This window comes from Aquarana catesbeiana, linkage group LG01 (genome assembly GCF_042186555.1).
Source record: "Aquarana catesbeiana isolate 2022-GZ linkage group LG01, ASM4218655v1, whole genome shotgun sequence".
Lineage (NCBI taxonomy): Eukaryota > Metazoa > Chordata > Amphibia > Anura > Ranidae > Aquarana > Aquarana catesbeiana.
This window is the reverse complement of record NC_133324.1, coordinates 685,421,432-685,442,572: the sequence shown is the minus strand read 5'-3', so window position 1 is coordinate 685,442,572 and position 21,141 is coordinate 685,421,432. Positions and strand designations below refer to the sequence as shown.

At 40.3% G+C, this 21,141-nt stretch overlaps 1 protein-coding gene across 4 annotated transcripts in view; it reads left to right on the top strand.

Annotated features, from left to right (window-relative positions):
* Window positions 1-21,141, top strand: part of PRDM5 (PR/SET domain 5) — a 328,080-nt gene that overhangs the window by 147,465 nt on the left and 159,474 nt on the right. For all 4 annotated transcript variants that reach the window (XM_073603356.1, XM_073603364.1, XM_073603346.1 and 1 more), the window contains one exon: window positions 3,913-4,006. In XM_073603356.1, coding sequence (XP_073459457.1) covers window positions 3,913-4,006 — 94 coding nt within the window. The remainder of the gene's footprint in view (window positions 1-3,912; window positions 4,007-21,141) is intronic.

Below are 21,141 nucleotides of genomic sequence, written 5' to 3'. Positions count from 1 at the left end.
AAGTGGGAGTAAAATAAGCATTATCATTGTTTGTTAATGAGAGTAAAATAAGCTTTATTGTTGCTCTTGGTAGGATAAACTAAGCCCCATCGTTTGTATCAGTGGGATAAAATAAGCCCCATTGTTGGTGTCAGTGGGATAAAGTAAGCCTCATTGTTGGTATCAGTGGGATAAAGCAAACCCCATAGCACTGGTGTCAATGAGATAAAATAAACCCAATTATTGGTGTCAGTTGGATAAAGTAAACCTCATACCTTTGGTGTCAGTTGACTAAAATAAGCCCCATTGTTGGTGTAAGTAGGATAATGTAAACCCCATACCATTTGTGTCAGTGGGAACAAGAGGCAGGAGATCATTTTGTGTGGCAGTGGCAGCATAGTTGAAACTTAGCAGAACTTGGCACCCTATTGACACTCTGCACATTGCCTTGGATTCTGTGGGACATGAACAGTGTAAGATAGTATAGTCCTAGGACTATCTTGCAGAATGCAGGACGCTACGCACCACAATGCACAAGTGTTATTAATCTGTGTGCTGAGGTGCGTTGCCTTAAAAAAATTTGTAGGCTAGGTTTTGGAAGTTTTTGCATCTTATTCAAAATTAGTAGGTTGCCTAATGCAACACATTGGTGTGACCTAGCCATTAGGCCGCCGTTAAAGAAAAAAGCCAACTTAGTTATGCAGCCACCTCTGTACTATAGATCATCCCCCTGTCCCTTCCCCCTTCCCAGGCAGGCTGCAGAGGACAAAAGGATGTGACACTATGGCAGCTGCAAAGGGGAAGGGGAAATGCAATACTGTGATAATTTCACAGATCTTCACCCCGTTTAGCCACCAAAGCACTACAGGCACTCCAGCCATTCTCATGCAGCCACCTGGGCCAAAGACCCTCTTTTTAAGCTCCAGCACCTTGAGCGTTCTGCCACTGTCGGGGGGTCCCAGTGGGGTTGCTGACCGCAGGACTCTGAGCTGAGAGCATGTCTTGCATACAGCCTAGAGCCTGCACTGACAGTTCCCCCTCCCTCCTCCATTGCACAGATGGAAGAGGAGAGAGCCGATCTGCTCTTTTTCCTCCCACCCCTCTCCTCCTGTGTGCATGTGGGAAGTGTGAAGCTAAGCAGCTGAATTTGATCATTCAGCTGCTGGGCTTCACACTTCCTATGTTGCTTACACAGGAGGAGAGGGGTTGGAGGAGAAGAAGCTGATTGGCTCTGTCCTATTCATCGATGCGGGGGAGGAGGGAGAGGAACTGTCAGTTCAGGCTCTGGGCTGTATGAGAGAGATGTTCTCAGATCAGAGTTCTACTGAGGAGCAGCACTGATAGGCCGCACTGATGGGCAGCACTGATAGGCAATTGATGAGCACTGAAACTTGCCACTGATAGGCAGCACTTACAGGCAGCATTGATGAGCACTGATAGGCATCACTAATGGGCAATGATAGGCGGCATTGATGAGCACGGATAGGCAGCACTGCTGGGCACTTAGAGGTGGCATTGATGAGCACTGATAGGTGGCACTGACTCACAGCAGAACAATAAACTCTTCCTTACAATTGCATGCAAGGAACAGGGGCATGGTAGGGGAGGAAAGGGGGCATGGCAGAGGAGAAGCAGCCCAAAGGATGTTGGTCATTTGTTTTATGAGTCTCAGCTGCAAATGTCTGAAGCCAGCTGACACTGCAGGAGCAGGGAGGATTTGTAGCAGTGTTCCCAGTGTCCTGGGACCTGCAGGACGATCGATCATGGGATACAGACTCTGTTGGAGAGGGTGCAAAATTGCGGAACTGTTGTGCAGGATCTGGGATACTTGGGAAGTATGTGAGTGTCACTGCCACTTGTAAACACAGTAGAATAAATAATCCACCACATTCTTCCTCTGCACTCTGACTGATGGCATCATGCAATGCAGAGCGAAGCAGAGAAAGCAAGTAGTGAAAGACTTTCTCTGCTGGGGTTCATTTTTATCAGTGACAGCAGCAAGTCAGTGAGCTTATAAGGTGAGGCTACATTGGTTGACTGTTGGCTCCATGTGGGACCCTGCACTCTCCCCGCTTTTTCCTGCATGGAACAATCACCCATCTTTTATTAGAGTGCAACCTTGCCATATTGTGTCATCTTTACCTGGTCTGAAGCCACACACATATTTTCCTGACCTGCGATCTGTTGCCTTGAATAAATAATATCTGGTCCAGTTGCATTTTAAGGCTTTACTGCACAAATGCCACTACAACACAATTCTTAGGTTACAGTCACTTTGCAGCACATTTGCAGTACATGTCTCACTGATAGCAGGTCACAGTGCAGAACATTCTCCTTCTTCTAATAACTTTCCATTCAGTGAACACACAAGTGCAGAATACTCTCATTGTGACAGTCGTCTTCCCCAGATGTTACAGTCTGTTTATCAAGGTGTTAATCACTCTGGGTAGCCTTCCCCACACACAAAGTAGGTCCTTCAAAGCAAGCAAGGAAACCCGCTAGGAAAGGGCCAAGGAGGTTAAAGTGGTTGTTAAGCCACTTTCATATCTTCATACCATCCCCTCTGTGGTCTAATCCTGTGTGCCCCTGTGTGAGTGATTTATAAAAAAAAAAGCCTGCTATACCTAATTTCAGAGCTCTTCTCAGTGATCACATGATCAGCTGGCTATCTTCTCTCCCCGTCTGATAGATACAGCGGGCGGGGCCGAGATTCCCCCACTGACATCACTTGGGAGAGGAGAGAGAGAGCCAGCCGATCATGTAATCGCTGAGAAGAGTTGTGAAATGAGGTATAGCAAACTTTTTTTATAAATCATTCACATAGGGGCACACAGGATTAGAACACAGAGGGGATGGTATGAAGATGTGAAAGTTATTTGAGCAAGAGGGGGCAGGCATTGTCACAAGCTGACAGGCAGAGAGAGGAGGGGGAGACAGAGCACAGAGGAGATAGATAACAGGCTACGGATGACTGAGGCACGTACGGATGACTCCGGGGTCAGGGCTCAACAGCCCTGATATATCAGGGTCAGCGTACAAGGGGGAGGGTATAGCCAGGCAGGATCAGCCAGGTATTACAGGTGTTACAGGGGGGCAAATGACACAGCACAAGCACTGTGCTGTATAAAATGCTTTAATGGAACAGGATCTTTTCTTTTTTAAGGTTTTTTTTTTACACTTTAAGGTTTCTCTGTTTGTTCCTAAGCGTCTTTACTCACCACTCTGGGCAGTTCAGTCCTTCAGAGGGCTCTTTAGGTCAGCTGCAGCTCAGCACTATGGGGTTAATTTACTAAAGGCAAATAGACTGTGCAGTTGCTCCAAAGCTTAGTAAATGAGGTACAGCTCCACTTTGTACAGAATACCCAATCAAAAGCAAGAAAAAAACTGCATTTTTGCTTGCACATAATTGGGTGATGGAAGTCAGCAGAGCTTCTGCTCATTTACTAAGCTGTGGAACAACTGCACTTGCAGAGTGCAACTGCACTTTGCCAAGTGCAAATTCTGTTTGCCTTTAGTAAATCAACCCCTATATCTTAGCAGCTCTAGGGTGTCCTGCTCCCATACCCAAGTGCACTGGGCCCTACCCACAGCTGGCATGTAAAGGGGCACTATCCCCACCCACTACATCGCTACAAGAGGGGCAACAGTTAAAGGGAACTAACAGCTGCCAGCAAACTGACACAGCAGAGCGTCCCTACATGAAAACACGGCACCAGTACAAGACCAGTGCTGGCAGGTGTGTGCCTTGTGGCAGAAAAAAAGGCCCGATAAGCAGTATCTACGCTAGTGTGTTCTGAATATTTATTTTAAACTACGGTAATTGAAAAAAACACTGGTTGCGATCAAAGAATGTTTACCTCAGAAGTATTTTGCTCTGTTATCATAAGTGGTTACTATATTTTCCATATTTTTAAAACATTATTTTTTTTGCAGACACACACAGGTGAAAAAGAAAAGATTTGCCCTTACTGTGGTCAGAAGTTTGCAAGTAATGGGACACTCAGAGTCCATATAAGAAGCCATACAGGTATGGATATTGCTTTGTTTAAAGTATAAGTGAATCTTTTCTTTTAAAACAAAATAAAATTAAAATGTAAAGCAAAATGTATATATATATATATATATATATATATATATATATATATATATACAATATAAAAATACTGTTTATATATTTATACTGAAAAAGAACTCTAGCTATAGTGGGTGGAGTGCCATCATCCCTATTAAATATACAAAAGGAAGCCCTCTGGAGGTGAAACTTTATAGGCAAAAAAGGATTAAAAACTTAGTAGGACATACAGAGAATCATGATTCCAATAAATGATATTTTTTATAACTTAAACATTTATTCAGTGCCTATAAAGTCCCACCTCCAGAGGGCTTCCTTTTGTATATATTAATACTGGGCTTGGAGAGGTGGAGAAACAGCAGTACACTGATCATTCCAGTGAATGGCTGTGCATGGGGGTGTGTCAGCATACAAGTCTAATCATTGGATGACAGGCAGGCTGTTCTCCCAGCACAGCCAGAAAACTGACCACACTAACTTGTTCCCTAAGACCCCTTTCACACTGGGGCACTTTGTAGGTGCTACAGCGCTAAAAATAGTGCTTGCAAAGCGCCCTGAAAGAGCCTCTCCTGTCTCTCCAATGTGAAAGCATTTTCACACTTTCCCACTGGTGCGGAGCACTGGCAGGATGCTAAAAAAAGTCCTGCTAGCAGCATCTTAGGAGCGGTGTGTATACTGCTCCTCCACCGCTCCTGCCCATTGAAATCAATGGGCAGCGTGGCTATACCGCCGACAAAGCTCTGCTGCAGCAGTGCTTTGCGGGTGGTTTTAACCCTTTCTCAGCTCGTTTTAACCATTTCTCGGCCTCTAGCGGGGGGGTAAAAGCGCCCCGCTATCGGCCAAATAGCGCTGCAAAATTGACGGTAAATCGCTATTTTTACATTTTCTGAAACTCCCTCCCCAGTTACACTAGGTTCTTTGGCATCTCCCTACTCCTCTCCTCACTATTTTGCTCTGGCAGGCCCTCCCTGCACAGTATGATCTCTGGCAGATTTCCTCCCACTGTCTAAACTTTGCAGTGATTATAACTTTAGCCTTTAAGATTGCCTTCTATACAAATCTCTTTCCACAATACTGTCTATTGCATTTAGCACTGTACACTTATAATGCCATTCACTTATTATAGTATATTACCTTGAAGCTTGTGGCTGCTGCCTTGTCACCTTTTCCACCTGTTCCAATTATGTATCCTTCATTCTCCAGAATTGTATGCTTTCTGTAATATTTTGTCTCAAAAGATTGATGGGTTTTACAGACATTACCACTGATCCCTGTAGAAGATTTGCTTGATAAAAAATGCACCAAAAATGCAGTTAGCAGGATTTAGTGCTCCACATTTAAATGAATGTAGTCACTAACAGTACAGTTTGTAGTATAATGGTCACTTTGGCATGGAGGGAGGCAAAGCCAGGAATTTAAACGGAGGGATATCTCTGCTAAAGTGCCCAATGTAAGAATTTGACATAAGATATGTCCTCCCTGATCTGAAACAGCATTGGTTTTTCTTAGCCTTTAACATTGATAGCTAAAAAGTAACTATTATTAGCTGTATTAAACCCAAAAGCAAACATGTATTATATTGCAGCTTACCAAGTTTTAGATGTGATATCTGCATTCATTTTCTTTTTTTAGGCTTCCTTTCTTCTATTTTCATATGGTGGTCCAGCCAGTTAGTCTGCTGTTTTTTAAAAGAACAAGCTTTCCAGCAGAATGTATCAGTTACAGAGATTTTGCATACCAGTTAACACTGGCAAGGGTGCTTACAATTATCGGCTTTTATTTATTTATGTAAAATCTTTATCCCAAAAGGAAAAAAAAACTTTTTGCCATAACTGCTTATAAAGTGTTAGTTGGAGTTTGGCTTCAATTTGTTAGTGTATTTATTACTGGTAGTACATCTAACACTCTTCTCCCCCTAGACTGACAATGCTGCTGTCCAAAGGTGCCCCCTGTGCTCCTTCATCCAGAGTGGGGGCATTATAATACTGGAGGGGTGTTACAGGCTAGATAACCAGGAGAAAACAGAGGGAAAAAAGCATAAGAAAAGAAAACTGATGCAGCTATCACATCTAATGATAAGCTGCACTATATTACGTTTTTGGCTTTGGGTTTAATACTGCTTTAACCTCCCTGGCGGTATGATTATGTCAGATTTTTGCGTCTCAAAGCAGTACAATTATTTTGCATAGAAATTTGGTGTTTTATATTGTAGGCCTGTAATTCTTAGCAATAACACACTTAAATCTGTCCAAACAAAAGTCTAGTAGATATCCCGGGTATGATGAAGTTTGAAACACAAAATCATAAATTATAATATAATAAATAAATATAAATATTTATAAAAAAATAATAATATAATAATAATAAAATTAATTTCCCTACGATTCACTATTGCTCAATTCTGCAAGTGTTCTAATTTACTATCGCTGTTTTCTAGCTGGTCTAAAACCACTTTTGACATAAAGGGACACTTTTTGGTTGCTATGGACAATCTCCAGTTTCCAGGCAGAAAGAACAGTATATATAATATAAAACTGCATGCAGGGCATTGGACAAAGCACTAGGGACAAAGGGGATGTGAAATGATTTCATACAGTAATGTAATCTGTAAGATTACACTGTACTGTATGTATTATGATTTTTGCCTTTTTTTAATTTGCTGCCAGGCTCCACTCCCGTGTGTCACGCCGCTCGCAGGGAACGGAGCCCGGCACAGAGAGGCATTGGGCGGAGGACAGAGCCCACGGACACAGTAGGGGGGCATCGCAGGATCCTGGGGACAAGGTAAGTACACTCCACCAGGATCCTGCAATGCAATCCCGAGTGTGGCTCGGGGTTACCGCTAATGATGCTGAAATTTAACCCCGAGCCACACTCGGGAAAACCGCCAGGGAGGTTAACCACTTAAGGAACGTGCCTATTTTTCAGACTCTGTGTTTACAAGTTAAAATCATTTTTTTTTTTTGCTAGAAAATTACTTAGAATCCCAAACATTATATATATTTTTTTCAGACACCCCAGAGAATAAAATGGCAGTCGTTGCAATACTTTCTGTCACACCGTATTTGCGCAGCGGACTTACAAGTGCACTTTTTTTTTTAAAAATGCACTTTTTTTAAACTTTTTTTTTTTACTTTACTTTTCAAAAAAATAAGATAACAGTTAAGTTAGCCCAATTTTTTTTAATATTGTGAAAGATAATGTTACGCCGAGTAAATTGATACCCGACATGTTCAAAATTGTGCCCACTCGTGGAATGGCGACAAACTTTTTCCCTTAAAAATCTCCATAGGCGACATTTAAAAATTTCTACAGGTTACCAGTTTTGAGTTACAGAGGAGGCTAGTGCTAGAATTATTGCTCTTGCTCTAATAATCGCAGCGATACCTCACATGTGGGGTTTGAACACCATTTTCATATGCGGGCACGACTTACGTTTGTGTTCGCTACTGCGTGCGAGCTCAGCGGGATGGTGTGCTCAAATTTTTTTTTTCCTTATTTATTTTACTTTTTAGTTTTTTATTTTGACACTGTCCTTTAAAAAAAAAAAAATGGTCACTTTTATTCCTATTACAAGGAATGTAAACATCCCTTGTAATAGAAAAAAAGCATGACAGGACAATGGCAGGACATCAAAAAAGACCTCAGATCTCATATTTACACTAAAATGCAATACAAAATTAAATAATTAAATGTCATTTGAAAAAAAAAAAGAAATGTCCCCTTTAAGAGCATTGGACGGAAGTGACGTTTGATGTTTCCAATGCTATTGAGCCGAGCGGGGGTCATCTTCCCCTCACTCGGCATCCAAGCAGTGAGGGGAGAGGAACCGATCGGCTCCGCCACTACCGACGGCTCCTGTAAGCTGCAGAGACAACCGGAGCGCGGTGGGAGGGGGGGGGGGCCTCTCCTGCCCCTGATATAAGTTATTTCGTGGCGAATCCGCTGCAGAGACCACTTTTATCCTAGAGAGGACAGTCCAGCGTTTTTAGCGATACCAGGGTTATGGCAGCTAGCTTTTATTTTATTTAATGTCAAAGTAGCAACATAAAACGACGGGGGCTGGTCCTTAAGTATTTAAAGGAAATTTATAGGTCACTTATTTTTGTGTCAAATGTTTGGAGAAAACATGCATACAATTTTTTTTTTTATGATTTATTATCAGTTTTGTATGTATTTATTATTTAAATTTGCTCTAATTATTAACTGTTTGTTATGTTTTAATTGATGCTGGTAGTTACCTCTATTTTATTGTGTTTCTTTTGTGGCTTAAATGCACATGGTATGTATTTTCAACACGCCCTTTTTTTTAAATGCTGTATTTGTTTTTGAGACCGTTCATGCAGCATTTGTTGCAATCTCTTCTCATTGTATACTTTTCATTTCATCATATGAATATCAACATTGACTGAATTGCAATGATTTTTTAGAGAGTATGTAGGCAACCCAGTTTGTCTGCTCATGATCAATCTCATATATTATTAGGCACCCTTTCATCTTTTGTGTCTGGATATATGCTATCAGCACTCTTTATGGTTTACACTGTTGCTTGTTCAGATTGTGTCTGTTTCATAACAGATCTAGCACTCCTCTAAACACTTAGCTATTTGTTTGACCGTTCTATACACATAAAAGTGTTCTCTATCTGAATTCTCTTTCTGCTTCTGACTTTTTTGTGTAAAAATATTGCAACCCCTGACATCTATAGCACAGTAATAACACAGCAACAGGATCCCAGAGTCCTCGTCCTTTAATTCAGAAAAATAAACTTCTCAGTTCAATTAAAAAATGTCAACTAAATTTACAAATTCATACACCCTAAAGTAAGAAACGCCTGGAAAGTTACAATGTAGTTTATTTATTCACACATACAGTAAAAAACGAATTTGCCAAAAACTTTAATTTATACTTTCTACTTTAAGTTTCTAGGTGAGAATGCTGTAAAAGCTTATCTTAAAGTCAATAACTTTTTATATTAGTTTTGGAAAAAGGGGGAAAGGGATAGAATACCTGTCAGGTATTTATTGTTCAAAGAACTAGAAGAAAAGTGTAGGGCGTTGTATCCTGTTGGTTGGCCTGAAAAGCAGAAAATATGTAGTTCAGATTCAGTTTTATTCCCACTTGTATCATAAAAATCCAACACATTTTGGGAGTTCAGAGAGCCAACTTCATCGGGATTTGGTACTGTTGGACAAATGTATACTGAACAGGAAAAATTGGAGGGATTCTGAGAGATATCAAAAGGGAAATGCGGGGATTATAACGGTGCCAAAACATACACACTACATCATAGTAAAAACCAAAATATTTTATTAACTAAAAGTTCTTAAAAAGTCGACATAGAGTTCACAAAGACAAGATGTGCGTCATAATACATATATATTAAAAAAACACAATTGTGTAGCGGAAATTTTGTTTACAAAACTTGGCCTGAGGAGCCAGTTCCGTAAGTAGGTATTTAGATGTCCGACATGTTTCGCCAGTATTGGCTTCCTCAGGGACTGATGTTTGATACCTATAGTGCTACAATTTGATCTGTAAATCACCAGGGACAGGCGCAAGACACCCTCAGCAAGGCCTCAAGCACAGACTACAATTCAGTAGCTGCAGGGGGCAGATAGAAGGACCTGGCAGTGGGTATAATAATTAATTGAACCGCTAATATGCAGGACACCGATAACGATTAGTTAAGGATATTATGGATACCATAGATCATGAGGTAGGTATGGCAATCGAATGGCATAGTGCAATGAATTTACAGCTGGTAGTATTGCTCAGTATGTCATGCGAGCCGAAATGGCAGGTACCGAGGCGGTGTCCTGTGGATCCCTGGCAATTTCTGAGGGAGATAATTAACATGATCAATCCAATTGTTGGTTAAGGTTTTTTTATTGATGTCTGTGTTCCTTTCAAGGAGATTCACCCATCCACCCTTTCTTTTTGTAGTGTGGGCTTTCAAGTATGTACCAGGGACGTTTTATTTCACCATTATTTCACATTACAGTTCTAGTCCTCTAGCAATAACCGGGGGGGTAGTAGGAATAGTTCCTGATCATATGATTATCGTAATAACCAAATGAATTAGTCATTAGGTAAATTGCCTCTTTTGTGCTAACTTTTATTTGTAAATGGATAAAATGACTTATGTATAACACATGAAAAAGTCTTCTTATTTTTAAAAGTATACTGTATATTTCCCTAGTTAGACTAAAGTTATCAGGGCTGCATTTTTCAGTAGGCTGGTGCAAATAGACACATATTAAACCCCTGCACACTGGGGCGCTTTTCAGGCATTTTAGCGATAAAAATAGCGTCTGTAAAGCACCTGAAAAGTGCCTCTCATGCCTCAGCGCCTCTCATGCTTTCACACTGGGGCGGTGCACTTACAGGACAGAAAAAAAATGTTTTTTTTTTTATAATCTTTGTTTTATACATTTTTCATTTTAGACAATGTGCATAAAAGGAATTTGACAAAAAGAAATGCGTTTTTTAGAGAAAAAGCAATTTCCACTAAACTCTCAATCTACTTATATATTACAATACTTATGTTCCTCTTCTAACCTAAATAGGGTATCTCTATCCCATTGTAAATCTATACATGTCTAGTTTAACAGTCAGACACTCTTATCCACTTTCTAAAATTTGTTTCATTTTCCTTTACACACCCATGTAAACCAGAACTTAAAAATTTACACTTACAAGACAAACAAATAAGACCTACATAAACCACATCATTTCCCAAAAGGGGTAAAAAAAAAAAAAGAGAAGAAAAACGCCCTGCCCGTTAAAATGAACGAAGCGCCTGCAAATCGCTTTGGCAGCGCTGCAACACAGGCGCTTTTAACCCTTTCTTCTAGGCCTGCAGTTTTTTTCAGCAAACTCTTACTACTTTAACTACTTCCCACCCGGCTACTGCACATAAACGACCGGGTGGGCACTCTCTCCTTCTGAGTGGACATTCAGGAACGTCCCTCAGCGGCGCCATCCATATGCTCTCGTGTCACCCGGACACGGCACATCTCTGATCGGCAGGAGGGCTCTGTGATTGGCCCTCCTGATCACATGACGGCCCGGGTTCAGTCACGGCCGTCATGTGATGTAAACAGAGAGTCGGTTGCTAGGCAATCGGCTCTCCTTTCCTCACACAGAAGTTGTCGGTGAGGAGAGGAGAGCGGATCGCTGCAGCCGACTGGTGATCAGTGAGTATGAGCTGTTTTTTACAGCTTTTTACTCACTGATCACCAGTGTAGAACACAAATGTAAACCACACATGTACACAAATGTAAAACACACATGTACACAATGTAAAACACACATGTAAAACATGTACACAATGTACAGGCATACCCCGCTTTTAAGTACACAATGGGGTTTAGTTACTAAAGCTGGAAAGTGCAAAATCAGGCTCACTTCTGCATAGAAACCAATGAGATTAAAGGTTTTATTATCAAAGCTTAATTGAACAAGCTGTTGTTAGAAGCTCATTGGTTTCTATGCAGAAGGGAGCCTGATTTTGCACTTTCCAGCTTTAGTAAATAAACCCCATTGTGTACTTAAAAGCGGAGTATGCCTGTAAAACACACATGCCCCCACACACATGTTCCCAGATAGTAAAAACACCTGTCCCCCACAGATTTAACAGTAAAATCACATGTCCCAATGATTATCTGCACACATATGTCCATGATCACCTGCGCACGTCTGTACATGATCATCTGCGTACATATGTCCGTGATCACACGAACCAATTATTATACACTTAACAGGATTTTTTTTACCAAAAACATGTCGCAGAATATATGTTGGCTTAAATTTATGACAAAATTTGATTTTATTGGATTTCTTTTATAATAGAAAGAAGAAAATATTGTTTTGTTTTTTTCAAATTTTTGCTCTTTTTTCGCTTATATCGCAAAAACTAAAAAACGGAGTAGTGAATAAATATCACCAAAAGAAATCTCTATTTGTGTGAACAAAATGATAAAAATTTTTATTTGTGTATAGCGTAGCATGAACGCGCAATTGTCATTGAAAGTGTGACAGCGCTGAAAGCTGAAAATTGGTCTGGGAAGGAAGGGGGTGAAAGTGCCCAGTATTGAGGTGGATACAAACTGTGCCTCTGGTCACTCCCGCACACAATCTTAAGATTTACATAGAAAATTTCTCTATTCAACCTTGTAATCACCAAGTGAAAATCCTAAATTTTGAGTTGTCATCTGAGCAGGAATAACAGCAAAATCCTTCAGTAGGGATACGTGTTGCTGTGGCAGCTGTCAAACAGGGGATGTCCCTCACTTTGGAGAGATTTTTTCTCACTTCCTGTTGTGTCTAGAGGACAGATAGTGGAGGGATATATTACAAAGATAGTAAACAAAGCTTGTCATGCGTTTTCAACATTCCCTACATTGTCCAAAATAAACAAAAAAGCATTAAATATATATTTTAATCTAAATAGCGGCACTGCAAACTAGCTTCGCTTGTAGGTTTATCTTGGAGATAACAAAAATTACATTGTAGAGATAAACAAGTAGCTTGGCAGTGTTACGGGTGCAGAATGACCTTGGTCTTCAGTCATTCTGAATGAATTACTTTGTTTATGTACGTATCTCAGCTCTATACGGGCATACGCATGTAGAGTTGAGGTGTAAAAAGCTTGCACTATGAACCATTTTTTTTACAGGTTTTTCTGCCAGCAAGATCATAACTAAGAACAATTGAGTAATGCCCATGATACCTTTTTTATTTGCACTAACATCCACAATTTCAGTACAAGCTTTTGGGGTGTACTCACTTCTTCACAGTCCAAGCAGTACTAATACACAAAGTTTTAGCAGAATGTTAAGTAAGACACTCTCTGAGGAAAAAGAACACAAACATACACAGCAATGGTAATTAAACTTAGTTAGTAAGATAAGAAAACCTCTACCTCTAGTAACCACATATAATCCTCCACTAGAAGGGATCAAAGCTATACAACTCTGCAACTGTGCAGCCAAATCAATCAATAAAAAAGTGTCATACACATAAAAGGGATCTTCAATATTACATCACCATACAGCTGCACCTCCAGTATTGTTGTGTACCTTTTCCAGTGCAAAAAAATGCAACAAAGGATCTTAAGTTGGCAAAACAGAATGAATTTACACAGACACACCATTAACCATATAAGCCCCGGACCATTTGGTTGGCCAAAGACCAGAGCACTTTTTGCGATTCGGCACTGCGTCGCTTTAACTGACAATTACGCGGCCGTGAGACGTGGCTCCCAAACAAAATTGACATCCTTTTTTTCCCATGAATAGAGCTTTCTTTTGGTGGTATTTGATCACCTGCGGTTTTTACTTTTTGCACTATAAACAAAAAAATAGCATCAATTTTGAAAAAAACGCATAATATTTTAATTTTGCTATAATAAATATCCCCAAAAAATATATAAAAAATTTTTTTTTTCCTCAGTTTAGGCCGATACGTATTCTACATATTTTTGGTAAAAAAAATCACAATAAGCGTTATTGATTGGTTTGCGCAAAGTTTTAGCGTCTACAAAATAGGGGATAGTTTTATGGCATTTTTATTGATTACTGTGTAATTGATTAGGTGGTGCTGTAGGGGTTAAGTGTGTCCTAGGAAGTGATTCTAACTGTGGGGGGGGGGGCTGTGTGTGACACAACACTGATCACCGCTCCGATTACAGGGAGCTGTGATTAGTGACAATGTCATTAGGCAGAACGGGGAGATGCTTGTTTACATTAGCATCTCCCCGTTCTTCCTCACCGTGAGACGATTGCGGGTATCCCCGCGGACATCGGGTCCGTGGGACCCGCGATCACGGTCACGGAGCTCCCGACGGGCGCGCCCACAAGCCGCCTCTCAAAGGGCAACGTACAGGTACGTTAATCTGCCCGTACGTGCCCTTCTGCCGCTGTATATCTGCGTGAGGCGGTCGGGAAGCGGTTAAAGAGCATAGGAAGATGGTTTCTGAAACCTGTGGGGCATCATTTTTCACAACCAAACCACACTGTGGAATAAATGTTTTAGTTCTGAAGGGGGAACTTCAAAACTGTTCAGGAAAGGACAATTTTGAACTAAGAATGACAATTTTATTTGACACAATAGATAATGGACTAAATGTAGACCTTGGATTCTAAATCACTATCCAACAGTTTTATGACCACCATCACCCCTGTGGCTGTTACTTCCCCTCCCAGTCTATAGCCCCCTCCTTTTATTATGTCACTAACTATCCAAGTTCAATTACCATTACTGCATATGTGTATTTGTGTTTTTTTCCTCAGAGATTGTCTTAGTTAAAATTCTGCTAAAACTTTGTGTATTAGTACTGCTTGGACCTTGAAGAAGGGCGTATACCCCAAAAGCTTGTCCTGAAAATTTTAATGTTTGTGCAATTAAAAAAAGTATCACGGACAGTGCTCAATTGTTCTTGCTGCAAGTGCACTTATATGGCTACAGTCACCTCAAATAAAAACAAAAATTGCAGAAAAATGTGCATTAGCCCTATGACTGTTTATAAATACGTATTTCAACTTTGTATATAGGTGTCTGCCCACATTTGCACTTTAAATGTGATAACTACAGGACTGAAGGACCCTTCTGTGTTACTATATAGAGCAGTCAGCAGAAACAGTAAAATGTTTGTTATAGAAAAATACCCAATTATTTGATTTAGCATGATCAAATAGAAATTTTACCTTCACAAAGAACAGCGTATGAAAAATCTATGATCTATGATCTATGATTGTATTACCTAGGTGTCTGGGGCTGTTAAAGTGGATGTAAACCCGATTCATGAAATGTGAGCTGAGCACATATTTCTGCAGTGTTTTGTTATCTCTCTTCAAAGCACTATGCCCTGTCGCTGTCTCCTGCTTCATTCTTCTGTTATCAGCCTGATAACTCCTGACAAGTTCTCTAAAATGGAAGCCTGACATTGTGTCAGGGAGGGAGCTATAAATAGATTAGCACAAAGCTACACTAGTCACAGGCAAGCTCTGCATGTGTGGAGAGGGGGTGTGTGCCTTTCCTCCAATAAGTTGTCTCACAGTGTATAGCAAGAATCCACACCCACAGGTGAATCAGGAAGAGAACATTCTAACAGGACATGCACTTTCTAAACAGTATATAAAGATGAAGACAGCAGATATACCCGTAAAACTTATATAGGGAGATTTGTTTCATCTCTGTTTATCATCTGGGCTGTTCACTTGGAGGGTTTACATCCACTTTAATACATTACCTAGCAATTATGGAAACCCTATACTCAACATGCAGTAGGGATGGAAAGTATTCAGACCCCCTTAAATTTTTCACTCTTTGTTATATTGCAGCCATTTTCTAAAATCATTTAAGTTCATTTTGTTCCTCATTAATGTACACACAGCACCCCATATTGACAGAAAAACACAGAGGAGAGATGACATCATTTCCTCTGCTGCTGTTTAGCATACAGCAGCAGAGGAGGAATCTGATTGGCTGGGAGCAATCGCGAAGGGGGGGGCCACGAATGGATGGTCTCACCCTCACCTCTCATCGCTTCCAGACAGAAGCCGACTGCCTCGGGCACCGGGGGGGGGGGGTCCGGTAGGACTCCCCGCCCGCGGGAGGCAGATCAGGTACGTGATTCTGCCTGCCCGTGCCATTCTGCCGCAGTATATCTGCGTGAGGAGGTCAGCAAGTGGTTAAATGATTTTAGCAAACGGCTGCAATATAACAAAGAGTGAAAATGTTAAGGGGGTCTGAATACTTTCCGTCCAGACTGTAACTGCTATTGTAGAAGGAAAAACAGTCATGGCTTTGCTTGAATGTAAATCCATAAACATTAGAGGTAACAGGGATCTGCGCTCACCAATATTGCTTGCGAAAGAGACACTGTTACATAATATTAACAGTGTTAAAAAAATGTTGCTGATATAGTAAACATGTGGGTGGCAGTACTTTGCAACACAGAAGAACTTGCCATCTATGGGAGATGTAAACAAGATGTACATAAATCCATATTGCTTATTTTTTTTTCTTATATACAAGCAACTAGTAAGTATATAGGAACTTCCGAACTAACAAGCTTAAGTTCTATACCAGCATTCAAATTTTAGATATATCACAACGTAAGAAGAAACGAGGTACCACAACACTTCAAATCACTTTTAAATTTGTCTTATATTATGTTTAAAAAAAACATAATTGTAATTGATAAATACCACATGTACTAGTGAAATAGTACACAATACAATAAATTTTGTTTAAAAACATCTAAAACCTAATTGAGTCCCACCCATATTCCTTATCCCTGTGATCTTTTTACATTCAGTTTTAACAATCACTTCTGTATTATTTAACCTGTCCATTTTCAGTTTTAATGTTCCAAGATATTATGAAGGAGGATTGGGGAAATAACCAACTGTTCTATGTGTGTGTTTCATGGATCAGTGTCTGTCCACTTCCTCAGGCGATAACTGGAGGTGCATCTAAAATTACATGAATATACAAATTCATTGTCATTATACTGTATGTGAAATTTGCAAGTGTATGCTTATAAATACTTACATTAGGAATGTATATAAAAGTTACAAACACTTGAAGATTAAAACAATACTCTACTCTGACTTGTCCTCCAAGGGGGTTGTAGGGAACAAAGGAGCCAGACTACAGCCAGCATTCACATCTGGACATAGACATCACAGGAGTCAAATAAGACTAAAATATTCTATAGTCTCACAATATAATAGTTTAATGTGTTTCGCTACACCCACATCACATGTATATAAGGGTATTGGAAGCATATGGGATGGCCTATAATTCGGTACTGGATCTATTATGTACAGTGCCTTGAAAAAGTATTCATACCCCTTGAACTGTTCCACATTTTGTCATGTTACAACCAAAATAATAAATGTATTTTATTGGGATTTTATGTGACTGACTAAACACAAAATGGCACATAATTGTGAAGTGGGAGGAAAATAATAAATGGTTTTCACATTTTTTTACAAATAAATATGTGAAAGTGCGGCGTGCATTTGTATGCAGCCCCCTTTACTCTGATACCCCTAACTAAAATATAATAGAACCAATTGCCTTACTAATTAGGTCACCTAATTAGTGAATATAATCCATCTGTGTGTAATTTAATCTCATTATAAATGCAGCTGTTCTGTGATGCCCTCAGAGGTTTGTTAGAGAACCTTAATGAACAAACAGCATCATGAAAGCCAAGGAACACACCAGATAGGTCAGGGATAAAGCTGTGGAGAATTTTAAGGCAGGGTTAGGTTATTAAAAAAGTATCCCGATCTTTGAGCATCGCACAGATCACTGTTCAATCCATCATCCGAAAATGGAAAGAGTATGGCACAACTGCAAAACCTACCAATACATGGCTGTCCACCTAAACTGACAGGTTGGCAAGGAGAGCATTAATCAGAGAAGCAGCCAAGAGGCCCTTAGTAACTCTGGAGGAGCTGCAGAGATCCACAGCTCAGGTGGGAGAATCTGTCCACAGGACAACTATTAGTCGTGCGCTTCACAAACTGCCCTTTATGGAAGAGTGGCAAGAAGAAATCCATTGTTGAAAGAAAGCCATAAGAGGTCCCGTTTGCAGTTTGCCAGATGCCACATGGGGGACACAGCAAACATGTGGAAGAAAGTGCTCTGGTCATATGAGACCAAATTTGAACTTTTTGGCATTAAAGCAAAATGCTCTGTGTGGCGGAAAACTAACACTGCACGTAACCCTGAACACACCACCCCCCACCGTGAAACATGGTGGTGACAACATCATGTTGTGGTGATGCTTTTCTTCAGCAGGGACAGGGAAGCTGGTCAGAGTTGATGGGAAGATGGATGGAGCCAAATACAGGGCAATCTTAGAAGAAAACCTGTTAGAGTCTGCAAAAGACTTGAGACTGGGGCAGAGAGAGGTTCAACTTCCAGCAGAACAACGACCCTAAACATACAGACAGAGCTACAATGGAATGGTTAGATCAAAGCATATTCATGTTTTAGAATGGCCCAGTCAAAGCCTAGATCTAAATCCAATTGAGAATCTGTGGCAAGATTTGAAAATTGCTGTTCACAGACAATCTCCATTCAATCTGACAGAGCTTGAGCTTTTTTGCTAAGAAGAATGGGCAAAAATGTCACTCTATAGATGTGCAAAGCTGTTAGAAACATCCCCAAAAAGACATGCAGCTGTAATTGAAGCGAAAGGTGGTTATTGAATCAGGGGGGCTGAATACAAATGCACGCCACACTTTTCACATATTTATTTGTAAAAAAATTTGAAAGCAATGTATATATTTCCTTCCACTTCACAATTATGTGCCCCTTTGTGTTGCTCTATCATATAAAATCCCAATAAAATACATTTAAGTTTTTAGTTAACATGACAAAATGTGGAAAATTTCAAGGGGTATGAATACTTTTTCAAGGCACTGTCAAGCCTCGAACACACGATCAGATTTTCCGATGGGAAATGTGTGATGATAGGCTGTTGGCGGAAAATCCGACTGTGTGTATGCTCCATTGGACAATTGTTGGATTTTCCTCGGACAAATATTGGATGGCAGGTTTTAAAATTTTTCGCGGACAAATGCCTGTTGTCGGATTTTCCGAGCGTGTGTACACAAGTCCGTCGGACAAAAGTCCAAAGTGCAAACACGCATGCACAGAAGCAAGGACAAGCCAGAAGCGGTCGGTCTTGTAAACTAGCATTCGTAATGGAGAATTAAACTTCGTGACATGGCAAATTATGAAATCTCGAAATGCAGCGCACATTCTCTTCTTCTTTAATGGGATAATAATGACGCTGCTTTGCTGGTGATACTGATGGAGTTATTGCAAACTAATTTTCAAAGGTTTTTTTATTTCTAGTGATATCAAGAATAATATTATTATTATTATTTTTTTTGGACAAGTTACAACAACACCATTATCCCGTAGTTTTTAAGATGAAAGATACAACTATGTTGGTGTCCCTTGTCAATTTTACTTTGTATTTTTTTTAATGTAACTGCCTACTCCCAAACTGTCATTTGAAGTAAAACACATAGCCAAGTATTATTCTACACAATTTTTTTATTGTGCATTAAAAAAAGAAAACATAAAATTAGACATGCTATCTGGCAATAGAACTTAACCAAAAAGTGCATTCTATGCATCCAAAAATATAGAAAATATACCAAATCAAATCATTATTCAACCAAAAAAATAATGTCAAAACAATAACTCCAAGGCCAATAATAAATAATTTGTTATCTCCTCTAATTCTAATTTGGCTGTTAACTCTTTTCTATGGGGCCCAAGATATCATAGATTCAAATTAACTGTGCTTCAAATGCCCTAGACACAGAGTGGATTAGCTTGCTCTGATCTTTATAAATACGTCCCTGCTGCCTTAGTCTCACATGTTCATAACTGGCTGATGTCTGATGCCTCTAATGCCAATGTGGTCCTGGAAGCTGCTTGCCTACACTCCTATGAGGCCCTAAGAAATCTCCCCTACCGGGGCCCAGCTACTGCACTTAACTTGAACACTTCCATAAAGTCTGTTCTCAAAGACTGGATGGTGATGCACGCTACACAGCCTACCACCTTTAAGCATATGTCTCCTTATACTCTCTTTGGTTAAACTCCAAGCTCTCGGGATTCCTTTCCATCCCTGATCCAACTATATGGGTAACCAGGGGTATCAAAAAGCTTAATCACGTCTGCGAGGGTGACATTTTAATGTCCCCTGATGTATTAAAACAGCAATTGGATCTTCCAAATGTATACCTGTTCCAGTTCTCCAACTCTGTCATGCCTTCCATACTCAGTTTGGAGTGTTGCCTATTGTCCTTGCTCCTACAATTTTAGAATCTCTCTAAAGTAATGAAAATCTTAAGTAAACCTTTATTGAATATCTATAAGGCTCTACTACCTTCTGTTCAGAATAGGCTTGATGCTCTTTGTTATAAATGGCAGACGGATGTTCTAGAGCTGAACGGAGAGGATTGGGAGGATATGTGGGAATACCCTTTTCTTCAATTGGTCTTTGTTAGGGACAGATTAACCCCTTCCCACCGACCGTACGCAGATATGCGTACTCGGCTTTCCGGGGTTATACCGGGATGATGCCCGCAGCTGCAGGCATCATCCCAGTACCGTTGTTTACAGCGGGCGATCGGCTACCAGTGTATAACAACCGATGCGGCTAAAAGCCGCTCGGTTGTTATACCGGAGGAGCGGGAGGGGACATCCCCCCCTCCCGCCGCCTCCCGCCGCTGTTACCGGGCCTCCCGTGCGATCGGGAGGCCCGGTGTCCAATCGGGTACCTTCGGCGGCTGGGGGCGGGCTGGAACGAAGCTGTGAGCGGCTTCGTTCCAGCCTTCTCGTTGTCTTTTAGACCCCCGATCCCTCCATAAAGAGTACCTGTCACCACCTATTACTGTCACAAGGGATGTTTACATTCCTGGTGACAGCAATAAAAGTTAAAAAAAAAAAAAAAAAAATTTTAAAACACAATTTATAAAGTAAAAAAATAAATAAAATAAATTTAAAAAAAAAAAAAAAAAATTTTTAAGTGCCCCTGTCCCCGCGAGCTCGCGCAGCGAAGAAAACGCATACGGAAGTTGCGCCCGCATATGTAAATGGTGTTCAAACCACACATGTGAGGTATCGCCGTGATCGTCAGAGTGAGAGCAATAATTCTAGCCCTAGACCTCCTCTGTAACTCAAACCTGGTAACCGTAAAAATTTTTTAAAGCGTCGCCTATGGAAATTCATAGGTACCGTAGTTTGTCGCCATTCCACGAGTGCGTGCAATTATAAAGGGTGACATGTTTGGTATCTATTTACTCGGCGTAACATCATCTTTCACATTATACATAAATTATAAAATTATAAAATTGGGGTAACTTTACTGTTTGGATTTTTTAAAATTCATGAAAGTGTCCCTTTTCCAAAAATTTGCGTTTAAAACACCGCTGCACAAATACCGTGTGATAAAAAATATTGCAACAATCGCCATTTTATTCTCTAGATTCTCTGCTAAAAAATATATATAATGTTTGGGAACTCTAAGTAATTTTCTAGCA